The 21538-nt window shown below is 36.4% G+C and overlaps 1 protein-coding gene across 9 annotated transcripts in view; it reads right to left on the reverse strand.

Annotated features, from left to right (window-relative positions):
• The window catches only part of WDR7 (WD repeat domain 7), a 357038-nt gene that overhangs the window by 323981 nt on the left and 11519 nt on the right, over positions 1-21538 (reverse strand). For 6 of the 9 annotated variants that reach the window (XM_070512986.1, XM_014847072.3, XM_014847081.3 and 3 more), the window contains exons 3-5: positions 13704-13875; positions 4902-5008; positions 3211-3289 (exon numbers count right to left, since the gene is read on the reverse strand). In XM_070512986.1, the coding sequence (XP_070369087.1) occupies positions 3211-3289; positions 4902-5008; positions 13704-13862 (345 nt within the window). In that variant the 5' untranslated portion in view covers positions 13863-13875. Of the gene's footprint in view, positions 1-3210; positions 3290-4901; positions 5009-13703; positions 13876-19527; positions 19695-21538 lie in introns of all 9 variants that reach the window. The other 3 variants (XM_070512982.1, XM_070512984.1, XM_070512981.1) reach the window with 2 other exon arrangements.

Consider the following 21538-nt stretch of genomic DNA (forward strand, 5'->3'; position numbering starts at 1 on the left):
TCAAGTTACATTAATATTTCAAAATATCTAACAAAAATTATTCTTTTCTTAACATCTTACCCTCCCTTTTGAACTACTTTGGAGCAGAATTCCTAATTCTTTTTTATCCTCCTGGAACATCTAAAACTGGACCGTTGAATGAACTAATAAGACACCCGAATAAAATCAGCTTCACAAATCAAAGCAAAGGTTACTCAAGTGGGTCACAAAAATAATATGAATTTTAGATGAATGGGAACAGGTCAGTATAGGCTTATAATTACTAGTTATGACCAAATAAAATTCAGAAGTAAAGATGATTGCTATTCAAACATATTATAATCAGAAGTAAATTCTGATTAATCTAAGTGTGTTATTTGAGACTAGAGTATGAGACAACTATTTAAACCATCCTTATAGTGCACATTTAGACTTTGTGGGAAAAAGGGGAAGAACCAATACAATCAGGTACTACCCGGTACTCATGCCACAAATAACTAAGAGGATAAGATGGGTTTCCATCAACCAAAGAGTAAAGGAAGAATAACTATCAAAACAAGACCAACAATTTACCAAAGCACCTGTCTTCCAAAAACATAAGTGACTTTCTTAGTGGGATGATTCTCCTAGAGGATTTTTAGAAGGCGATGAAATCCAACACCCAGACTACTACTTCCCAAGGGATTGGACCTTATCTGAATCATGTGAGGGCAAGCTAGATACAGCACAAAGGGCAATGCTGTAACTACTCCTCAACTGGGGAAATAACTAAGAAACCTGGCTCCAGTCTGCTCCCACACTCCTCAGTCCTGTTCTTACAGCTCAACACTGTATGTGATGGAAGACAATCTTTTCTCAACTATGGAGTACCCTGTATAAGAAGGAATACAACTTCTTAAACATAAGCATTGATTATGCAGAGCATTTACTAAGTACAAGGTAGCACCAATAAAACTCCAAAAGAGGGAGGATCTACTAAAATGCAGATACCACAGATTGCAGAGGGTAGATCCAAAAAACACAACACACAACCTGGAGGTCTCAGGGATTGCCAGACATTCATAATGTGACACAGGTCGCCTTGACCCATACAAGGGAGGAATGTGTCAAGGAGTAAAAGATGGGTGCAGAGAAGCAAACTTCATCAACATTCATCAGACACCAGCCAGGAAAGATGTGTGCATGGCAGTCACTAGAGAAAAGCTCTCTCCTGAGGGCAGGGCTACTTCATTAGACCTGCCTGACTACACGCCTCTCACTGTTGCTTTAAAGTTATACTCCCAAACGATGTTCTGCTTTAGCTTCTAAGACACTTTGATAACGGCAAAAAAGGTATCCTGAATGGAGAAATAAGTTTCCCAAATATTAAAAAGAGATGCCCTCATGTAATAATTTAGTAAGTTGGCATTTCCTTGTGATTTCACTTAAGTGCCAATGTCACCAAGGTTTATGATTTCTGTGTATATTAAAAAACAACCTGCTTCTGGACGTGAGGCTGAGGATCACACAAAGAACGACTGTCACACATTAGTGCATCTACCAAAAAGTATCTTCTGCTTAGAGATGGCTGCCAATCTAAATGCAGAAGGCCTAATACAGGATCTGATAAATAGTAGGCACTGAAAATATGTTGAATAAATAAAGATAATTTTTCCTAAAATATAAACCAAAAGTTTTTAAATCATAAAATTATACATTGGTCAAAATACTTATATGCAATGAGTTCGAGACATTTATATATAATTTTTCAATTAAAATAAATTATAAAGTCAAAGACTCTACATAATTTTATTAGTTCTTTTCTCCTTATAAACCTGGATGATTCTTCATATGATAAAAAATAAATAATATATGCCCTTTAAACAGAAAGCATACACCCTAACAGCATTAAAGAAGTTATTTTTAAAAGGCCTTTGCCAGGGCAAGAAATAATCACTAAAGACCTATATCACACTAAATACCACCGCCCCGCAAACATTTTTCATTGTTTTCCTAATTTGTGTTAGCACGGAAGGTTTTCTTCCTCAACAAATGATTTTATTTGTTCTAAGGGAGGCAGCATGACATAACGGAAAGAACACAGTCCCTAGAGTCAGATAAACCTGATTGGGGATCCTGGCGCCATGAATGACTCACTGAGAGACGGGGGCAAGTCATTTAATCACTCTGGGTATCAGCTTCCCTATATGTAAAATGATAGACTCCTATTTAATTTGTAAGGATGTGGGGAGGACTAAATGAAATAACATATTAAAAATGCCTATACAGGGGCCAGCCCCGTGGCCAAGTGGTTAAGTTCGCACGCTCCGCTGCGGCGGCCCAGGATTTCGCTGGTTCAGATCCTGGCCAAGGACATGGCACCGCTCGTCAGGCCACATTGAGGTGGCGTCCCATATGTCACAACTAGAAGGACCTGCAACTAAGATATACAACTATGTACCAGGGGAGATTTGGGGAGATAAAGCAGAAAAAAAAAAAAAAAGATTGGCCACAGTTGTTAGCTCAGGTGCCAATCTTTGGAAAATAAAAAAAATGCCTATAGAATATTTGCTCAATAAATATGAGTTCTCTTCTCTTCCCTCTCCTTCCCCATTGAGAACACAAATCATATTTTCTATATACTTGGTAATTTTCCCCAACACTCAGCACAGTGAATGATGAGTAAACTGAAGCACAAAGAACTTGACAATTATGAAAGAGTAAGAAAGAATACCAAGAATGTAAGTAAGAAACTATAAATTCCTATGTAAGCCAGGCATATGAATTGGTCAGTTCTTCTACAGAGTTGGAAAGTCAAAAAATGTACCAAAAAACCAAGCGTGCAAGCAATAAAAAGGGCATGATCCAAAAAAGTGGACTGTGCCAATCACAAATGGAATCACAAAGGCTTTAGCAAAAGAGAATTCCATTACTTAGGACCTAGAGCACTTACCCAGCTAGTACAAGGGCTCTCACTTGGGTAAGCAAGATAGCCAGAAACAGCAGAAGCAGCAATGGCAACTGTCTTACCCTACATCTTTCCCCATTAGTCTCCTCTACTGTATTATCCTCCTCTAGTATACCATCTTATTAGGAATGCTTTTACTACTCCAATTCTAGTCTTCTTGGCCTATTACCCCTTCCAGCCCAATTTTCATCTAAAAATATAGGCTCAATGTTTAAAAACATTTTTTAATTGTTAATCTGTAATAAATTGTGCAGACTTGGACAGTTACAGAAATAGATACTAACCTGTATGCCAGTATGAGTGCAGGCTAACTTTGTAAATTCAATACATCTGCCATCATTCACATCCCAGAGGCACATTTCTCTATAAAACAAAATAATAGCTAACTTTAAATCTGATTTTTAAAAGCGCTGTTTAATTTTGTCACAGTGATTTAAAATTAATCTTCCATTAAAACTATGTATTTCATAAAAAGTAGTATATAGTCATTATTGCTGTTTGTCAAAAATGCCGGTCCTCCTACCCACCATCCTAAACAACCCTCCAACCTGCCCACCCCTCCTCGATCCACAGTCTTTCTGGGCACATGGTAGGACTGCGCTTCCTGGCTCCCTTTAGTTGCGGGAGTCTCGTGAGTAGTTCACATCAGCCAGAACTGATATGAGACCTGCTAAGACGGATATGAGGCCCTCCAGAACTCTCTATCTGCTCTGCCTCCATTCCAGATAGTGGCTGCTTCAGATAGTGGTTGCTCCCTCACCCTCAACCTCAAAGCAAGGATAATTATGAAGCAGAGCAGAGTCCCAAATGATCTATGAGGGAAGGGTGACAAAAACAAGAAATAAACTTTTCATTTAAACCACTGAGATTTTCCAATGGTTATCAACATAGCTAGAAAATTTAGCACTGCAAAAAACAAACAAAACAAAGTCAACTGAATCCCAAACCTTTGCAAACTAAATACAATATTCCAGTTTTGATTCTGTATTGATTGCAGAAGTCTTGAGTGCACAGAGAAAAAAGATTTTTACCCACAAGTAAAGACACAACACTAAAAATTAGAAAAGTCAATATATGCCTTGTCTTTTAAAGAAATAAACTTAAGATTTCTTTAACAGAAGACAACACTAATAAAATGCAATGATCCTGGTATTATTTGGGTTTTCTTTAAGATGCCCTTTCCTATATCTCACATGCCATGAAACAATTTTTCAAAGGATGCTCAATCTATTTAGAATATGCATTCTAATGTGAATTATCCTTTAATTGACCAAAAGGTATAATATTTTTACCTGATGCTGCCTCTTCTTGTTCCAAACTGTTACCCAAGGTTCACTTCAAATTCACAAATTACGAGGAGTGGAAGGGACAACTTCTTAAACAACTCTCTTCCAGCTCCCCCTCTTTAATAACATATTGTGTAAATACACAATTTTCTAAGCACCAAAAACGTTTTTAAAATTCCTCACACTCTGGACCCTACAACTACTGTCCAATGACCTATCTCTCCAAAAACAAGCTATATTCTGAGATTCAGGAATATATATAGTTATGTTAGTGCATTAACAGACATGACTATAACTGTACGAACTTTTGCACGGCCTCATATTCCAAATTTATGCTAGCCTAGCATCATTCAGGTTTTTTTTTAAATCCTCAAAGTTGTCTGCCAACTCAATAAAAATGCCATGGGGATTAATGATCATGTTTTAATTTTTATGGTATTCTGAGTTTCTCAAGAGCAAGGCAAAAACATAACCATAAATTACAATAAAAGGATTATAAAAATCATTAATAAAGATAAAATTCACATTTTAAAAACCATATTTCAAATATCTTTCTTCAGTTTGAGACAACTGAAGTATTTATTTAAAAGATACTCCAAAAGAAAAACAAAATTCCCTACTTACTAATATACTGTTACTATTTGCAATGAAGACTTATGAGGGAAAACAGAGAATAAGAAAATACTTACCCACTTTCAGATGCACTCACAATATACTGCTTTTCACTAGAAGCACAAGCTTTAGACAAACAAGTGATCGAAGCTGTATGACCAAACAACAGTGCTCGAGGATTAACCTAGAAATACAAAAATAAGTCGATGTAAGTGCCAAATTTTAAAAAATTAATCTTACTTAGGAATCCTGTTAAATATTTAACATAAATATACATAGATTTGAGAAGAACTGCTCAGAGTACCAAAAACTAAGAGCAGCAAAACAGTGACTCCCATCCATTTAATGCTCACAATCACCCTCCCAAGTAGTTCGGAGGTCTCTGTTAGATCACCAAGAGGTGAATATCACTGACGGAGAGATGGAACCAGGATTCAGACCACGTGAGTCTTAACCACTAAGCTATAGTATATTCAGAAACCAAGTTAAAATGTGAATTAGTGTAAAAAATAATCTGACCTCACTTATTTTTTAAATATTACCTTCATTGATCTGAAAGCACATTTAAAGTCTCTAGATTGGCATCCACAAACTCAAAAAATAGAGGACTGGTACATTCCGAAATGCTGATATCAACGTTAACTGTCAGGAACTAAGAATGACCTTCAGAAACTAATGATTTAATGACATAGTGCCTTGCAGGAAAGACAGCTTCATACTCACTATTCTAAAATAGTCTGGCAATCAGCCCCCAAATTTATCTACAAATTTATCTACTTTGTACCAAATTAAATATTTAATACATACAGTAATATTTATAACATATGTATAAGACATAAAGAATACATTGAATAGCCATATACCCAATACCCTGTTAAAAAAATAGAATATGACTAATTTTAAAGCCCCTTTGTAACCATCATGGTGTCCGTCTTGTAAACAATTTACCCTAATTTATTAGGAAAGCTAAATTGTTCAAAATTAAACATTCCATGGAAAGAGTACTGATATTGTTCTATAGTTCTGGTATGTGACAACTGAAGAGCTTTTCCAAATCAAATTCATCTTGGCCATTCTTTGCATAGTTATAATTAAGAGAAAAATTCAATCATTGTTTATGATTAGAATAGGCCTACAAAGTTTTCTCATACATCCATAATTTTCTCATACATCCAACCCACCTCTATACTGAGATTCAGTATCCTTCCACTGGAAAAAATGCCCTTGGTCAATTCCTTAGTTTCCTCCAAAAAGTCAAACTGACCAATAGTCCATTTTATTTTCCAATAGAAAATTCCCTTTACAGCCATAATAGAGCCACTAGAACTGGACTTTACTCCCACCATAATCAGGAAAACTGAACAAAAATATTTGAATGAAGGATAAAAATCACATGAACATTTCAATAGATGCAAAAAGCATTTGACAAAATTCAATATCCTTTCATGATTAAAAATTCTCAATAAATTGAGTACAGAAGGAATGTACCTCAACATAAAGACCATATATGACAAACCACAGCTAACATAATATTCAACAGTGAAAAGCTAAAAGTCTTTTCTCTAAGATCAGGAACAAGACAATGATGTCCACTCACGTCACTTCTGTTCAACATAGTTCTAGAAGTCCTAGCCAGAGAACTCAGGCAGGAAAAATAAATAAAAGGCATCCAAATTGGAATGGAAGAAGTAAAACTGTTTCTGTTTGCAGAAGACATTATCTTATATATAGCAAATCCTGAAGACTCCACAAAAGACTGTTAGAACTAATCAAAGAATTCAGTAAAGTTGCAGGATACAAAATCAACACGCAATTCAGTTGTGTTTCTGTATACTAACAACAAAATATCTGAAAGAGAAATTAAGAAAGCAATCCCATTTACAACAGCATCAAAAAGAATAAAATACTTAGGAATAAATTTAACCAAGGAGGTGAAAGATCTGTACATTGAAAATTACAAGACATTGATCAAAGAAACGGGAGAAGACACAAATAAATGGAAAGATATCCTCTGTCCTATGGACATTGTTAAAATGTCCATATTACCCAAAGTAATCTACAGATTCAATGAAATCCTATCAAAATTCCAATGGCATTTTCACAGAAATAGAAAAAATTAGGCTAGAATTCACATGGAACCACAAAAGACCCCAAATAGCCAAAGCAATCTCCAGAAATAAGAACAAAGTTGGAGGTCTCACACTTCCTGATTTCAAACTATATTACAAAGTTCTAGTAATCAACACAGTATGAAACTGGCACAAAAACAGACACACAGACCAACGGAACAGAGACCCCATAAATAAACCCATACAAATATGGTCAACTATTTGATAAGGGCACCAAGAACACACAGTAGGGAAAGGAGAATCTCTTCTATAAATGATGCTGGGAAAACTGGATATCCATATGCAAAGGAATGAAAGTGGACCCCTATCTTATACCATTCTCAAAAATCAACTTGAAATATATTAAAGACTTATATGTAAGATCCAAAAATGTAAAACTCCTAAAAGGAAACATAGGGAGAAAGTTGCTTGACATTGGTCTTGGCAATGATTTTTTGAATATGACACCAAAAGCACAGGCAACAAAAGCTAAAATAAATAAGTGGGGCTACATCAAACCAAACAGCTTCTGCACAACAAAGGAAGCCAGCAACAAAGTGAAAAGGCAAACTACAAAACGGGAGAAAATATTTGCAAATCATGTATCTGATAAGGGGTCAATATCCAAAGTATATAAGGAACTCAACAGCAAAAGAACAATCCTATTAAAAAACAGGCAAAGGACATGAATAGATATTTTTCCAAAGAAGGCATACAAATAGCCAATAGGTCATTAAAAAATACCTTATCACTAATATTCAGGGAAATACATATCAAAACTATAGTGAGATACAGCCTTACACCTGTTAGGATGGCTATTATCAAGAAGACAGAGGAGATACAAATGTTGACAAGGACGCAGAAAAAAAGAAACCTTTTTACACTGTTTATGGGAATGTAAATTGGTACAACCATTATGAAAAACAGCATGGACACTCCTCAAAAAATTAAAAATAGAACTATCATATGATCCAGCAATCCCATTTCTGGGTATATATCCATAGGATCTGAAATCATGTTTGTGAAGAGCTATGTGCACTCCCATCTTCACTGCAGCATTATTCACAATACACAAGATATGGATACAACGTAAGTGTCTGTCAAAAGAGGGATGGATAAAGAAAACATGGTATATATACACAATGGAATATTATTCAGCCATAGAAAAGAAGGAAATCCTGCCTTTTATAACAACACGGATGAACCTAGAGGGCATTATGCTAAGTGAAATAAACCAGACAGAGAAAGGCAAATATTGCATCGTATTCCTTGTATGTGAGAGGGGAAAAAAAGCCAATCTCATAGAAACAGAGATTAGAATGGTGGCTGCCAGGGTCTGGGGGCAGAGGTAAATGGGAAGATGTAGATCAAAGGTACAAACTTTCAGTTTATAAAATGAATAAGTTCTAAGGATCTAATGTATGGTGACTATAGTTAATAATTCATTATTGTATATTTGAAACTTGAGGAGTAGATCTTAAGTGTCTCACCGCCAAAAAGAATGAAAAGTTATCTATGTGAGGTGATGGATATGTTAATTAACTTCTTCTTGGTAATCATTTCAAAATTCATAACAAATCATCACACTGTAACTTAAAATATATAAATTTATTTGTCAATTATTCCTCAATAAAGCTGAAAAAAAGAACTGCAAAAAAATAAATATAAGAAAATTACAACAAAAAAAGAAAGAAAATAGAATTCTTAACTCATTTTATATGGCTAGAATTATTCTGATACCAAAACCAGACAAAGGCATTACAAGAAAACTCCAGACCAATAAAACTCATGAATCAAGACAAAACAAAACAAAAAATAATATATTAACAAACCAAATCCACCAATATATAAAATAATATATCATGACCATGTGGGGCTTACCCTGGGAATACAAGGTTAATTTAACATTTGAAAAACAATGTAATTCACCATATCAAGAGAAAAAAGGAGAAAAACCATATGATCATCTTGAAAGATACAGAAAAAGCATTTTACAAAATTCAAAATCATTCATTACACAAACTGTCAGCAAACTAAGAATGAAAGGGAAGTTACTTAACCTGACAAAGGGCATCTATGAAAAACCTAATGCTACCATCACACAATGGTGAAAGACTGAATGTGTTCCCTTCAAGATCATGAACATGGCAAGGATGTCCATTTTCTTCAAGATTCACCATTGTGTTAGAAGTCTTAATAAGCAATAAGGCAAGTAACAGCCTACCACAGGGCAAAAGAAAGTAATAAATCACATACATGCTGTAAAGTAAGAAGTAAAACTACCTTTATTCACAGACAACATAATCAGATATAAAGAAAAGCCTACAGAATCTAGAAAAAAACCCTATTGGAACATAAAGTGAATATAGCACAGTCAGAATACACAAGTCAAAATACTAAAAAGCAATTGTATTTCTAAACATTGGCAATGAACAATTGTTACATAAAACATATATGGCTCTGGCATCCATTGTCAGATGAAAGCAAAAAATTTTGTAAATGAAACTATATCTCTGATTATGTTTTCATAGGTACAAAGTCAGCTAAAAAGTAGAAAGGTTTAAGATAATATTTTCATAAATCGATGTGTTTCTTTAACAAACAGAAACTCATTTAATTCATTAAATAGAAGTTTTCTGGAGGTTAGAGAAAACAAAAAAAAGACAGATTTAAGCAATTGCTCTGAATGGCCACTTAAGTGACAGAGGAAGATTAACCATGATACAGAGATAACCATCCAAAAATACATCTGTGCCTAGTATCAGTGCCAGATCACAACTACAAAGTCTTAATATCAAGAAACTTACAGGGCCTTCCCCATGGCCAAGTAGTTAAGTTTGCTCGCTCTGCTTCGGCGGCCCAGGGTTTCGCCAGTTTAAATCCTGGGCGTGGACATGGCACTGCTCATCAGGCCATGCTGAGGTGGCATCCCACATGCCACAACTAGAAGGACCCACAACTAAAAATGCACAACTATGTACCGGGGGGCTTTGGGCAGAAAAAGGAAAAATAAAATCTTAAAAAAAGAAAAGAACCTTACAGAGCAAATAAGTAATAATATAATCAGAGCAAAAAATAAATTTATGGTGTAACATATTTATACCTTTTATTTATATCTCACTATATTCCATAAAAATGTGTGGTCATAGTTACTCACTAAACATTTCACACATAATCAATACAAAGAAATATCACAAAATAATCTGTTCAACCAATTCATAAAGACTATCCATCCTCAAAGACCACACAGTTCAAAAGTGACTGTTATCAAGTTATCAGTGACAAAGCAAGATGATTAGAATAAAAAGGTGTGATGTGTCAGTTCTTAAGAGTAAACAGTAACACCAATGACCAGTCCAGAACCTTGAGGCTAGCTGGGTCTATAGTCAGCCATGATTAAGCACTCCTTTTTTTCCTCCCTGTTAGCTTTTTTTTTCTTTCTACTACCTGAGATGCTGTAATTACCATTCATTAAATAAATTCTTACTAGGTGCAAGCACTGTGATAACTGCTTACTACACATGCCTTCATAGAATCCTTACCACAACGTTGTGTGGTAGTCCATATTTTAAACACGGAAAGACTCAGGCACAAAATGGTTAAGTAAATTGCCCAAAGTCACACAGCTAGATACTAGAATGACCCAGATTCAAGACAAGGTTGCCATTCTCCAAAGGCTGAGCTCTTACCTAACAATTTACGTTTTTCATTAATGCCATGGACTATACTATTCTCTGCATAGATCTGTTTCCCTACTAGAATGCAAGCTTCATGAAGATAGGAACCAGTCTAATAACATCCTGTAGGTTTTTAGGCAGTGGAAGCTCTACAAATATTGCATATCAGCGACAGTATCTCCCTCAACAGGTTTCCCCCTTTACTCTTATCACCAACTCTTTCAGTATTCACTAAACTACTGCTTCTGTGATTTCTCTCCTGTTTGATTACCACTATGTTAGGCCAGAGTGCCCTTTTTCACAGGTAAAAGGAGATCAAATACAGATGGCAAAAGTTCTAGCTAGAGTTTTGAGTCCTTTCCTAGCGAAAGAAGGGAAGATACCATGACCTCAAGAAAAGGCACTTTGTGCCTCCTCTGTGAATACTACATGTCTTCTTACTGGTCCTTCAAAGGCATTAGCAGCTGCTAGAAAATATAATACTTAAGAAGAGCACTTGCGGGCTCTGCACCCATGGGCTCTGCAGCCGCGGGTTCAACCAACTGCAGATTGAAAGGCCCACAATGGTAGTGTCTTTACTGAACATGTACAGACTTTTTTTCTTGTCATTATTCCCTGAACAATACAGTATAACAACTATTTACATTGCATTAGGTATTATAAGTAATCTAGAGATGATTTAAAGCATACAGGAAGATGTGCGTACATTATTTGCAAATACTACACGATTTTCTACGAGGGACTTGAGCATCTGCAGATTTGGGCATCCACAGGGGATCCTGGAGCCGATCCCCCATGAATACTGAGAGATGACTGTATGTCAAAAGACAACAACCAAGCCACCTTTATCCAGCCTTCTTTTCCCCTGGGTAAACAGTACAACTCCCTGAATATCTTTCAAAAGATGCATTTCTCTCCTAGGCCCTCCCCACCTCTCACACCCCCCTCAGTCACTTTTATCCCTCTTACTTGAACTTAAATAAATATAACATTCTAGTGAAATATATGCAAAAAAATTCAATGAAGGAACTGTTTCTAAGATTTCAAAAGTCAGTCTTACTGCTTGCAACCATTCCAGTAAAATGTAGTGTGATTTTTTTTCTCATCACTATATTCCTGATTCATATTTAGTTTGCTATCAATCCTGAAGGCGTATCACATTCTATAACACTCATTTCCAGTTACTTTCCAATCTGCATACTTAGCCTTCACGTGACATCCAAGTGTGTAAATCATTTTTCCAGTTCTAGTAATTCCATGCCTAAGTGTATATCTAAGAGCAATGAAAACACACGTCCACACAAAAACTCATACACAAACGTTCACAGCAGCATTACTCAGTGTAGCCAAAAGCGGAAATGACCCAAATGCCCATCAACTGATAGACAAATAAAATTCAGTATACCCATACAATGGAATATCATTTGGCCATTAAAAGAAATGAAGTATTAATATATGCTACAACATGGATGAACCCTGAAAATATTATGCTAAGTGAAAAAAGTCAGTCACAAACAAACCACACATTAAATGATTCCACGTGTATGAAATGTCCACAACAGGCAAGCCTACAGAGACAGAAAATAGATTAGTGGTTGCCTCACGGGAAATAGGGGTAATGGGAGTGACAGGTAAAGAGCATAGAGCTTCTTTTTGAAGTAATGAAAATGTTCTAAAGTTGACGGTGGTAACAGTTGCACAACCCTGTGAACATACTAAAGATCGCTAATTGTACACTTTATTTTTTTAAATTCAATTTATTTAAACTAAAAAAACCCCATAAAAACAGTTCACCCATTTCTTGCACCCCTCAACCCCCACCTCTGGAAACCACCAATCTATTCTCTGTATCTATGAACTTCTCTTTTGTTTTTAATAGATATTTTTTTAGATTCCACATATAAGAGAGATTATACAGTATTTGTCTTTCTCTGGCTGGCTTATTTCACTGAGCATAATGCCCTCAAGGTCCACTCATGCTGTCACAAATGGCAAGATTTCATTCTTTTTATGGCAGAACAATATTCCATTGTATACATATATACCACAATTTCTTTAAATGAGTGAATTGTTTGGTATGAGAATTTTATTTCAATAAGGGTGTTAACAAAAAAAAAAATTACTTAAAAACTCAACTTTGCTGAGTCTACATTCCATGCCAGCTACCACCCCATTTTCTCTGCTCCCCTTTACAGAAAAATTCCTGGGGACAGAGAAGGGAAGTTAAAAACATGGAGAAGAGCCAGCCTGGTGACATAGTGGTAAAGTTTGCACACTTCACTTCGGAGGCCTGGGGTTCACAGGTTCGGATCCCGGGTGCAGACCTAGACACCGCTCATCAAGCCATGCTGTGACAGCATCTCACCCAGAAAAAGTACAGGAAGACTGGCACAGATGTTAGCTCAGGGACAATCTTCCTCAAGCAAAAAGAGGAAGATTGGCAACAGAGGTTAGTTCAGGGCCAACCTTCCTCACCAAAAAAAAAAGGAGAAAGACAAAAGTAGAAAAAATTCTGAGGTGTTATACCATAACTGGAGGTATCAGTGTGAACTCCATGCATGTGCGTGGGTGGGTGTATGTGTGCGCACATGCGTGTGTGTGTGTTTATATGGGTATTCCCAACTACTATTTTCTTGTCTTCCACTGAGAGGGCCTATGAACAGAGCAGACTGAGGGCTCCACTGCATTTAAGAATGGCCATAAATACATAGTGATTTTTAAAATAAATACAAGAAAATTTATGTTTTATAAAAAGTTTTGCTCTCTTCAAGACACTCACCTCAGAAGGTACAAATGTTCAAATTGGTTTTTTATATCTTTTGGAAACCCCCTTCAGTATAGATAAAGATCTTTTGAAAACTTAAATGTAACTATTAAGCCACTTAAGGCAGATATTATAACTGAAAATCGCCAAAAGCCAGCAGAAGTCAACTCTGATGAACAATGTAAATAACCAATCTGCCTAATACCAATTCTCATCAAAATGTCTATCGTAGAAAACATATTATCACGCAGAGTATTATTCTGGGGCTGCTATTTTCTATTAAGTCGTTTCTTGTATTTGAAAAGTATAACGGGCATTTTGAATACTCACTTCCAATTCTACTGAAAGATCCCAGAGACATATTTGTCCATCGTGGCATCCAGTTACAATTGTGGCCCCATCATCTGTTAAAAGAACTGCTGAGATGCAGTGTGTTGGGGCTTTGCGACCCCAAAGAACGATGGGTAGAACAAGGCTGTTTCCTGCCATTGTTTTTTCAAACCTGGAAATGTTATAAGAATAATGTCAGTTATTACAATATTTCCTTTTAAAACATATTACACATTTTTCTTATGAAGTCAACTTGAATTTCCTAAGTGCCAAGAATTCTTCACCATTATATACATATTTTATATATATAATACATATACACATATATAAAAATATATAAAAATCTCTTTCTCTTTCTCTTTTTTTTTTTTGGCGAGGAAGATTGGCCCTGAGCTAACATCTGTTGCCAATCTTCCTCTTTTTGCTTGAGGAAGATTGTCACTGAACTAACATCCATGCCAATCTTCCTCCACTTTGTACACAGGATGCCACCATAGCATGGCTTGATGAACGATGTGCAGGTCCACGCCCAGGATCCAAACCCCAGGCCACCCAAGTGGAGTGCGCAAACTCAACCTCCTCACCACTGGGCTGGCCCCTCAAAAAGTCTCATTTTTCATATATATAAAATCTAACTAAAATCTCAATTAATCCTCACAACAAATCATACAATCACTCCTCTTCCACAGATAAAGACAGTGAGCCATTAAGAGGCACAAAATGAAAAGTAAAGTAATGGAGCCCAAATCAGAACCCAGGCAGTTTGACTTCAGAACCTGTGATCATTCTGCTATGCTACCAACGACACGTGAGGTCTCCAAATCTTGTCAAGTCTCCAAAGCAGTAATAAATAGCAATGTCCAAGAAAAACTCAGTGTTGTTTCACAGTGTGCTAAGCACTGAAAAGAGTATACTCAGTGAGAAACTCATTCAACCATATTCAATACAAACCTATTATGTCTCAAGGTCATAAACGTCTTTTGTTGTAAACTCTGAAACTTGAGGGAAAAAGAATTTCTCTCTAAACCCAATTTTGCATAATAAAACTTTAGTTCTGGTAAACGGATTTAAATTTGAGATGAATAACCAATTAGCCAGTGTATACTGGAGTCCACCTTTTGCAGGAAAACACAAATATAAGGAATTATTCCTTCATATGACAAAATTAAGGTCAAGTTGGTGAAATAACTAGATTTAAGTGTTATAAACTGTGTGGTTAAAGACTAAAATACTAGTTCAGAGAACTTAGAGAGAAATGAAGACTGGAATAATCAAAGAGGGCTCCCTAGAAGACAGAAGACTCTGCCAGATCTTATCAGACACTACAGGGTCACCTATAGGCTTGTCAGATTGTCAATCAAAAGAAATGGTCATTGTAGTGATTTTTTTCTGCCCAAGATTTTTAAGTGACAACAAATGATTTGTGTATAATGATAGACCCTTTAGAATGCTTAGACTGTCCTAAAAATTTTTCAGAAACACTTAAAGGAATACCCACTTTCTACGAAAGAAATCAGAGTGATAGCCACGGTGTTACTGCCACTTGTTTTAGCAAAAGTCTTTTCTTTAAACCACTACCTACACTCTCTAACCAAATAAATAAAAACTAAAACTATAATCACTTAAAAAAAATAAGCCAAGAAAGAAAGATATGGTCACTAGAAAGCAAATGAGGCAAGTAAAAAATTACAAATGAGGAGCCAGCCTAGCGGCACAGCGGTTACGTTTGCATGTTCCACCTCGGTGGCCCAGGGTTTGCCGGTTTGGATCCCGGGTGCGGACATGGCACTGCTTGGCAAGCCATGCTGTGGCAGGCGTCCCACATATAAAGTAGAGGAAGATGGGCACAGATGTTAGCTCAGGGCCAGGCTTCCTCAGCAAAAAGAGGATTGGCAGCAGATGTTAGCTCAGGGCTAGTCTTTCTCAAAAAAAAAAATTTTTTTTTAATAAAATTAAAAAATTACAAATGACATTGGAATGTTTACTAAAAACAGTCTATATTACACCTTTCATTTTTTGTTAAAATAAATGGCTTTCTTCAGTTTATTTTCCAAAAAACTTCATCTTTTTGCTACAAGTAAAAGGTGTGCATTAAAAGAAAAAATTCCAAGTTCACTTCCTATTAATAAAACCCTATATGTATCATGTTCACCATTTCATAAACTACCATGACTCTAACAATTATTTCCATATTCCTACTTGACATCAGAAAATGAAACAAAGCAATGAACCAATTTTAATAAATTTGGTATAGTATGTTCCTGGCTGAATAACATACCCAACAATGACTTTCTCAAAAAGAGAATCTGGAAGGAGTTCATTTTTCCACGGCAACACCATTTAATTTTAAGTTATATCATGCAAAGATTTCTCTCAATTAAATAAACTCACATTATTGAACACAATGTGGTGAGATCTGGAAAGAACACCACTTCTCTAGATACTTGAGGACTTGTATTCAACACATACTGTGTAGCTTAAAGAGAATGCAAATATATACATTAAGGACTAAGGAATATATACTATAGGGAGATGTGCCTGCTCTGATGCAACAGGAAAGAACACTCTGGTGTTGAAGTGACAAGCAACTCAAGGAAACCTGGAAGAATAATGCATTTCATAGCCCTTAAAACAAGTGAAAATAGGAGGCCAGTCCTGTGGCCAAGTGGTTAAGTTGGCACACTCCACTGCAGCGGCCCAGGCCTTCGCCAGTTCGGATCCTGAGCACGGATCTAGTACCACTCGTCAAGCTGTGTTGAGGCAGCGTCCCACACACCACAACAAGAAGGACCTACAACTAGAATATACAACTATGTACTGGGGGGCTTTGGGGAGAAGAAGAAAAAGAAAAAAAGTGAAAATAATTGTCCATAACATGAAAAAGGTATAGCTGACATCATTAGAAAACTCACAGATCTCTTAGCTAGCTTCTCCAGAAGTAAAATAATTACAGATTCAGGAAAAAACAAATCCCCACAACCTTGCAAAAATCAAGAACTGACAGTCAACCAGAATGTGAGAGGAATTCTCATTAAGAGTAATTAAGGAATTTCAAAAAGGATTGTATTAGTTTCCCAGGGCTGTTGTGACTGCAAACTGGGTGGCTTAAGCAACAAAATTTATTGTATCACAACCAATTGTATCGAGGCGAGAAGTATGAAGTCAAGGTGTTGGTAGAGCTGGTTCCTTCTGAGGGCTGTGACGGGACGGACCTGTTCCAGGCCTCTCTCCTTGGCTTGTAGAAGGCCATCTGCAAGCTCACATGGCACTCTCCCTGTGTGCATGTCTGTCTCCAAATTTCCCCTCTTTTATAAGGACATCAGTCATACTGGATTAGGGCCCACTCTGATGACTTCATTTTAACTTGATTACCTCTACAAAGACCCTATCTCCAAAAAAAGTTGCATTCTGAGGTACTAGAGGTTAGGACAAACACATAAGAATTATAGGGGAACACAATTTAAACCATAATAGGGTTATATCCTTTTAAAAGAACATAACTTAAAATTAATTATCCAAAAAGCAATTGTCCCTTAGGAAATAACGGTAAAGAACTTCATTGTATCTTTTCCAGGGGATCATATTATATCAGCTAATTAACTGCTTATCTGAGGAATAAGATAAGAAGTTCTGTCCAACTAAAGTAAGGGGTCACCACCTTATATTGTGTTTGTGTGTCTGGGCGGGGGAAACCAGAATCCAAAATTCTCTGCCATATTTCCAAGGAAATTAGACTGGAAAAACTAACCTGTCCTGACCCAGATACATATACCCTGTCAAAGGTCCTTAAATTATGCACATTGCTATTCCTTGGCTGGTATACTATAACAAAAGATCTAAACAGAAAGTGTGTTAGATGAAACATTTAAAAGGTAAATAATCACTAAAAAATGCCTAAAATGAAAGCTGCAATAGGAATCACAATCAATAGCTGATACTGATATGTCTTACTGCTGGGATTAGGGTGGTTCCAGGGAAATACAGAAGAATAAACAGAAACCACTTCTAAATAAATAATAATTAATCAAAAGGGCTTGGTGACCAACTGGAAGATGGTATTTAAAAAAACAGGAGAACAAGATTTCAGATCTTGGCTAGAGAGGGAGGAACAGAGAGTCTTATTTAAAGGACTCATGTGGAGAAATGGATTTGCGCTACTGGGTCTCAGAACACAACTGACATGAAAATCTCCTAGATGAGAGGGTATTAAATATGAGTTCAAAGTAGACTGTGGGAAAATGGGTTTTGGGAAATGTTCAAAAGTTGGAGGCAGAGAAACCTGTCAAGGACTTCTAGGGCCTGGCTCTGCCATCTCTCCCCAGACAAGGAGACATCTTTGCTGATGCAGCATTAATGCAAAAGACACAAGAGCTCAGTCTCTATAAAAACTCCTGACTCTAAACTAGACTTTTTGATTAAAGCCATGGTTTTAAGTTTTGTTACACATAAATGCACAATGTTCCTAATTGCACACTCAAATACACTGCCCTCAAAGTTTCTAAGAATAACATCCACAGCATAAACGAAGCGGTAAGAAGAATGACAAGAAATTGCTGTAAAGGAAAAAGCTTAAGGCCCCTACAAGTAAGGGGGTCGGGGGGTGGGCGTGTCAGGAGTGAGAAGAGGACAGGGAAAAATATACAACCATCACCCTGTGGCCTGCAGTTAGACCGCTTTGCACATTGGCAGCAGGTAATTAAAATTCATCTTTAGTCAGCCACCAGGTTGAAAGATGAATTTGACTTAGATGGTTTAGGTGGCTCGCTGTATTACATGTATATATTTAAGTTTTATGCAAGTCCAATGTGTAAAATCTTGTCTTACCTAATTTATAAGAGAACTCAAGAAATTTTCTTCCAGCACAGAAATATGCTTCTTATTTTCAAGATTCTTTTAGATAGCCTAGGCCCTCTTAATTTCTATACAAATTTTAGAATCAGCTTGCAAATTTCTACAGCAAAGCATGCTGAGGTTACGAGTAGAGCTGCATCAAATTTATATATCAATTTGGGGAGCAGTGACTCCTCCAGTTTTGATGAAATATTACTGATGTAAACGTGCATTCTAAAACCAACACTACTTTTTTTTTTTTTTTTTTTTTAAGGATTGGCACCTGGGCTAACAACTGTTGCCAATCTTTTTTTTTTTTTTCTCTGCTTTATCTCCCCAAACCCCACCAGGACACAGTTGTATATCTTAGTTGCAGGTCCGTCCAGTTGTGGGATGTGGGACGCTGCCTCAACGTGGCCTGACGAACGGTGCCATGTCCGCGCCCAGGATCCGAACCCTGGGCCGCCATAGCGGAGCACGCGAACTTAACCACTCGGCCACAGAGCCGGCCCCCCAACACTACTTCTTAAAAAGATCTAAGGGCAAAGTAGCACATTTGGCTTTTTAATGAGATTTCACCACTCCTATTTCTCAATATAAATCAATGTAACTTGGTCCAACAACAAGGTTAACCAGACAAAATTAATTCTTGACAAAAGAGGAAATCAAATAGAAATCAATTTTGTGGCTATCTCCTGAAAGGTTTTGAGTTTTTCCTGTCACTTTTCTGAGACAACACTTTTCTACTAGAAAACATAAAATTTATTCCCTCCTTAAAATGCTGGAGCTGGCTGTGTGGCCTAGTGGTTAAGTTTGGCACACTCTGCTTTGGCAGCCCAGGTTCAGTTCCTAGATGCAGACCTATATAAAATAGAGGAAGACTGGCAAGATGTTAGCTCAGGGTGACTATTCCTCAGCAAAAAGAGGAAGAGTGGCAACAGATATTAGCTTAGGGTAAATCTTCCTCAGCAAAAATTTTAAAAAGTTAACATACCTGGCCAGTCCCAGTAGTCTAGTGGTTAAGTTCAACTCTACTTTGGCAGCCTGGGTTCAGTTCCTGACAGAGCTACACCACTCATCTGTCAGTGGCCATGCTGTGGCAGCGGCCCACATACAAAACGAGGATGATTGGCAGCAGATGTTAGTTCAGGGCGAATATTCCTCAGCAAAAAAAAAAAAAAAAAAAATGCTAACATACCTACTCACAAACAAGGAGGAAGAAACACTGTGAGGTATAAGTAATTTAATGCCATGTATACTATACTGGACATGGACCTAATAATGTATGAATACACTTTTAATTTTGAAAAGCTACAAGTATTCTAACTTTACTAGGGTATACTAACATGTTCTCCATTGAAACAAATTACTCTTGGATCATAAATAGTATTAATTTCTCTTAAGAGCTTACCAATCCCCTTTAGCACAAACAGTAAACACATTCCATTCATGACAATTTGAGAGACTATAAGACCCTAACTCTAATTTCTGAATCAAAGACAAGACATATTACTTTTAGTACTTGTTTTGACCTAAACATATTTCAACAAGCATTAATTCTTTGAAACCCAGAAATCAGGTTATGGTATAATAACTACGTAATAGGAATTTCTTGAACATCTACTGAAGAAATCTTTATTATAAGTAAATAAGATGCTATAAGATGCTTTCTCTAATTCAGTCACTGGTATTTATTTAATAACCCAGGCCATTTTAGAGACTAATTCATTTACCGTAAACAAAAATAGACAGCCTCTGCCTTCCACAGCACTTGTCATCTATAATCAAACCAATGGACGTTCAGCAAATTACCCAAAACTCCACATAATCCTCAATCATTATGCCATAGCCTTTAGGCTTTCAACACATTTTTTCTCTCTTCATGAATTTTTGTGTAAAAAAGTCTTCTATATCTATTTGACTCTACACACCATGTGAACATATAACTTAGATAAATTTAAAGAATGAAAAGAAGAGGATGAGGAAACTTTAGTTCATTATATGAGGAAACTGTGTGAACATTCTTAATACAAAGAAATATACAGAGGAAAAAATTATAATCTCAGTCCATCAAAAATGTAAATGCCTCATAACATTTTTTTCTAATATCTTCTAATAAAATAAAAGTGAAACATTAGAAAAGCCACCAAAAGCACTAATGAAATAATGTAAAATAAAGGGTAACATAGCTTATGATGATAGACTAGTATATCATAAATACCTCTAAGAAGGATTAATTGAGACTACCACTGAATTGATAACCAAGTAAACCTAGTTCTAAAGGACTGGTTAAAACAAAGAAATGGGCAAATTAGCCAGGACCTAAGCATTTAATTAGGTAAGACACAGGAATCTAAGTTCAGATTTGTTTGTTTTGTGAGGAAGATTGGCCCTGAGCTAACACCTGTTGCCAATCTTCCTCTTTTAGCTTCAGGAAGATTGTAGCTGAGCTAACATCTGTGCCAGTCTTCCTCTATTTTGTATGTGGGATGCTGCCACAGCATGGCCTGATGAGGGGTGCATATGTTCACACTTGGGATCCCAACCTGTGAACACTGGACCTCCAAAGTGGAGTGCACAAACTTAACCACTATGCCACCAGGCTGGCCCCAAAGTTCGGATTTCTTTAAACCGAATAACAGGTAAGCCAAGACACACTAAATTGACACTACAAAGGAATTTTTAAGAGGAATAAAACGCAATGTAAATCTAGAGCGTGCAGTTTTCCGACCATCATGATTCAACTATTCTATTTATCAGCTAATAAGCCATTCTGTGTTTGCAACTTTATCACCTATTGTATAAAGGAAATTAAATACGTTCCAAAAAAGCTTCATATTAAATGGAAAAGTCCTAGAACATGATTCACTGGGATAAAAAATATTCATATTTTTATGGAAAAGGCCCAAAGCAAAAGTGATTGAACAAATAATTAATCTGCTATAGTACTAACTTTAAGAAAAATTCTTTAATGGAACAAATAATCTGATATAGTATTAGCTTTA

Source organism: Equus asinus, chromosome 7 (assembly GCF_041296235.1).
Source record: "Equus asinus isolate D_3611 breed Donkey chromosome 7, EquAss-T2T_v2, whole genome shotgun sequence".
NCBI classification, from domain to species: domain Eukaryota; kingdom Metazoa; phylum Chordata; class Mammalia; order Perissodactyla; family Equidae; genus Equus; species Equus asinus.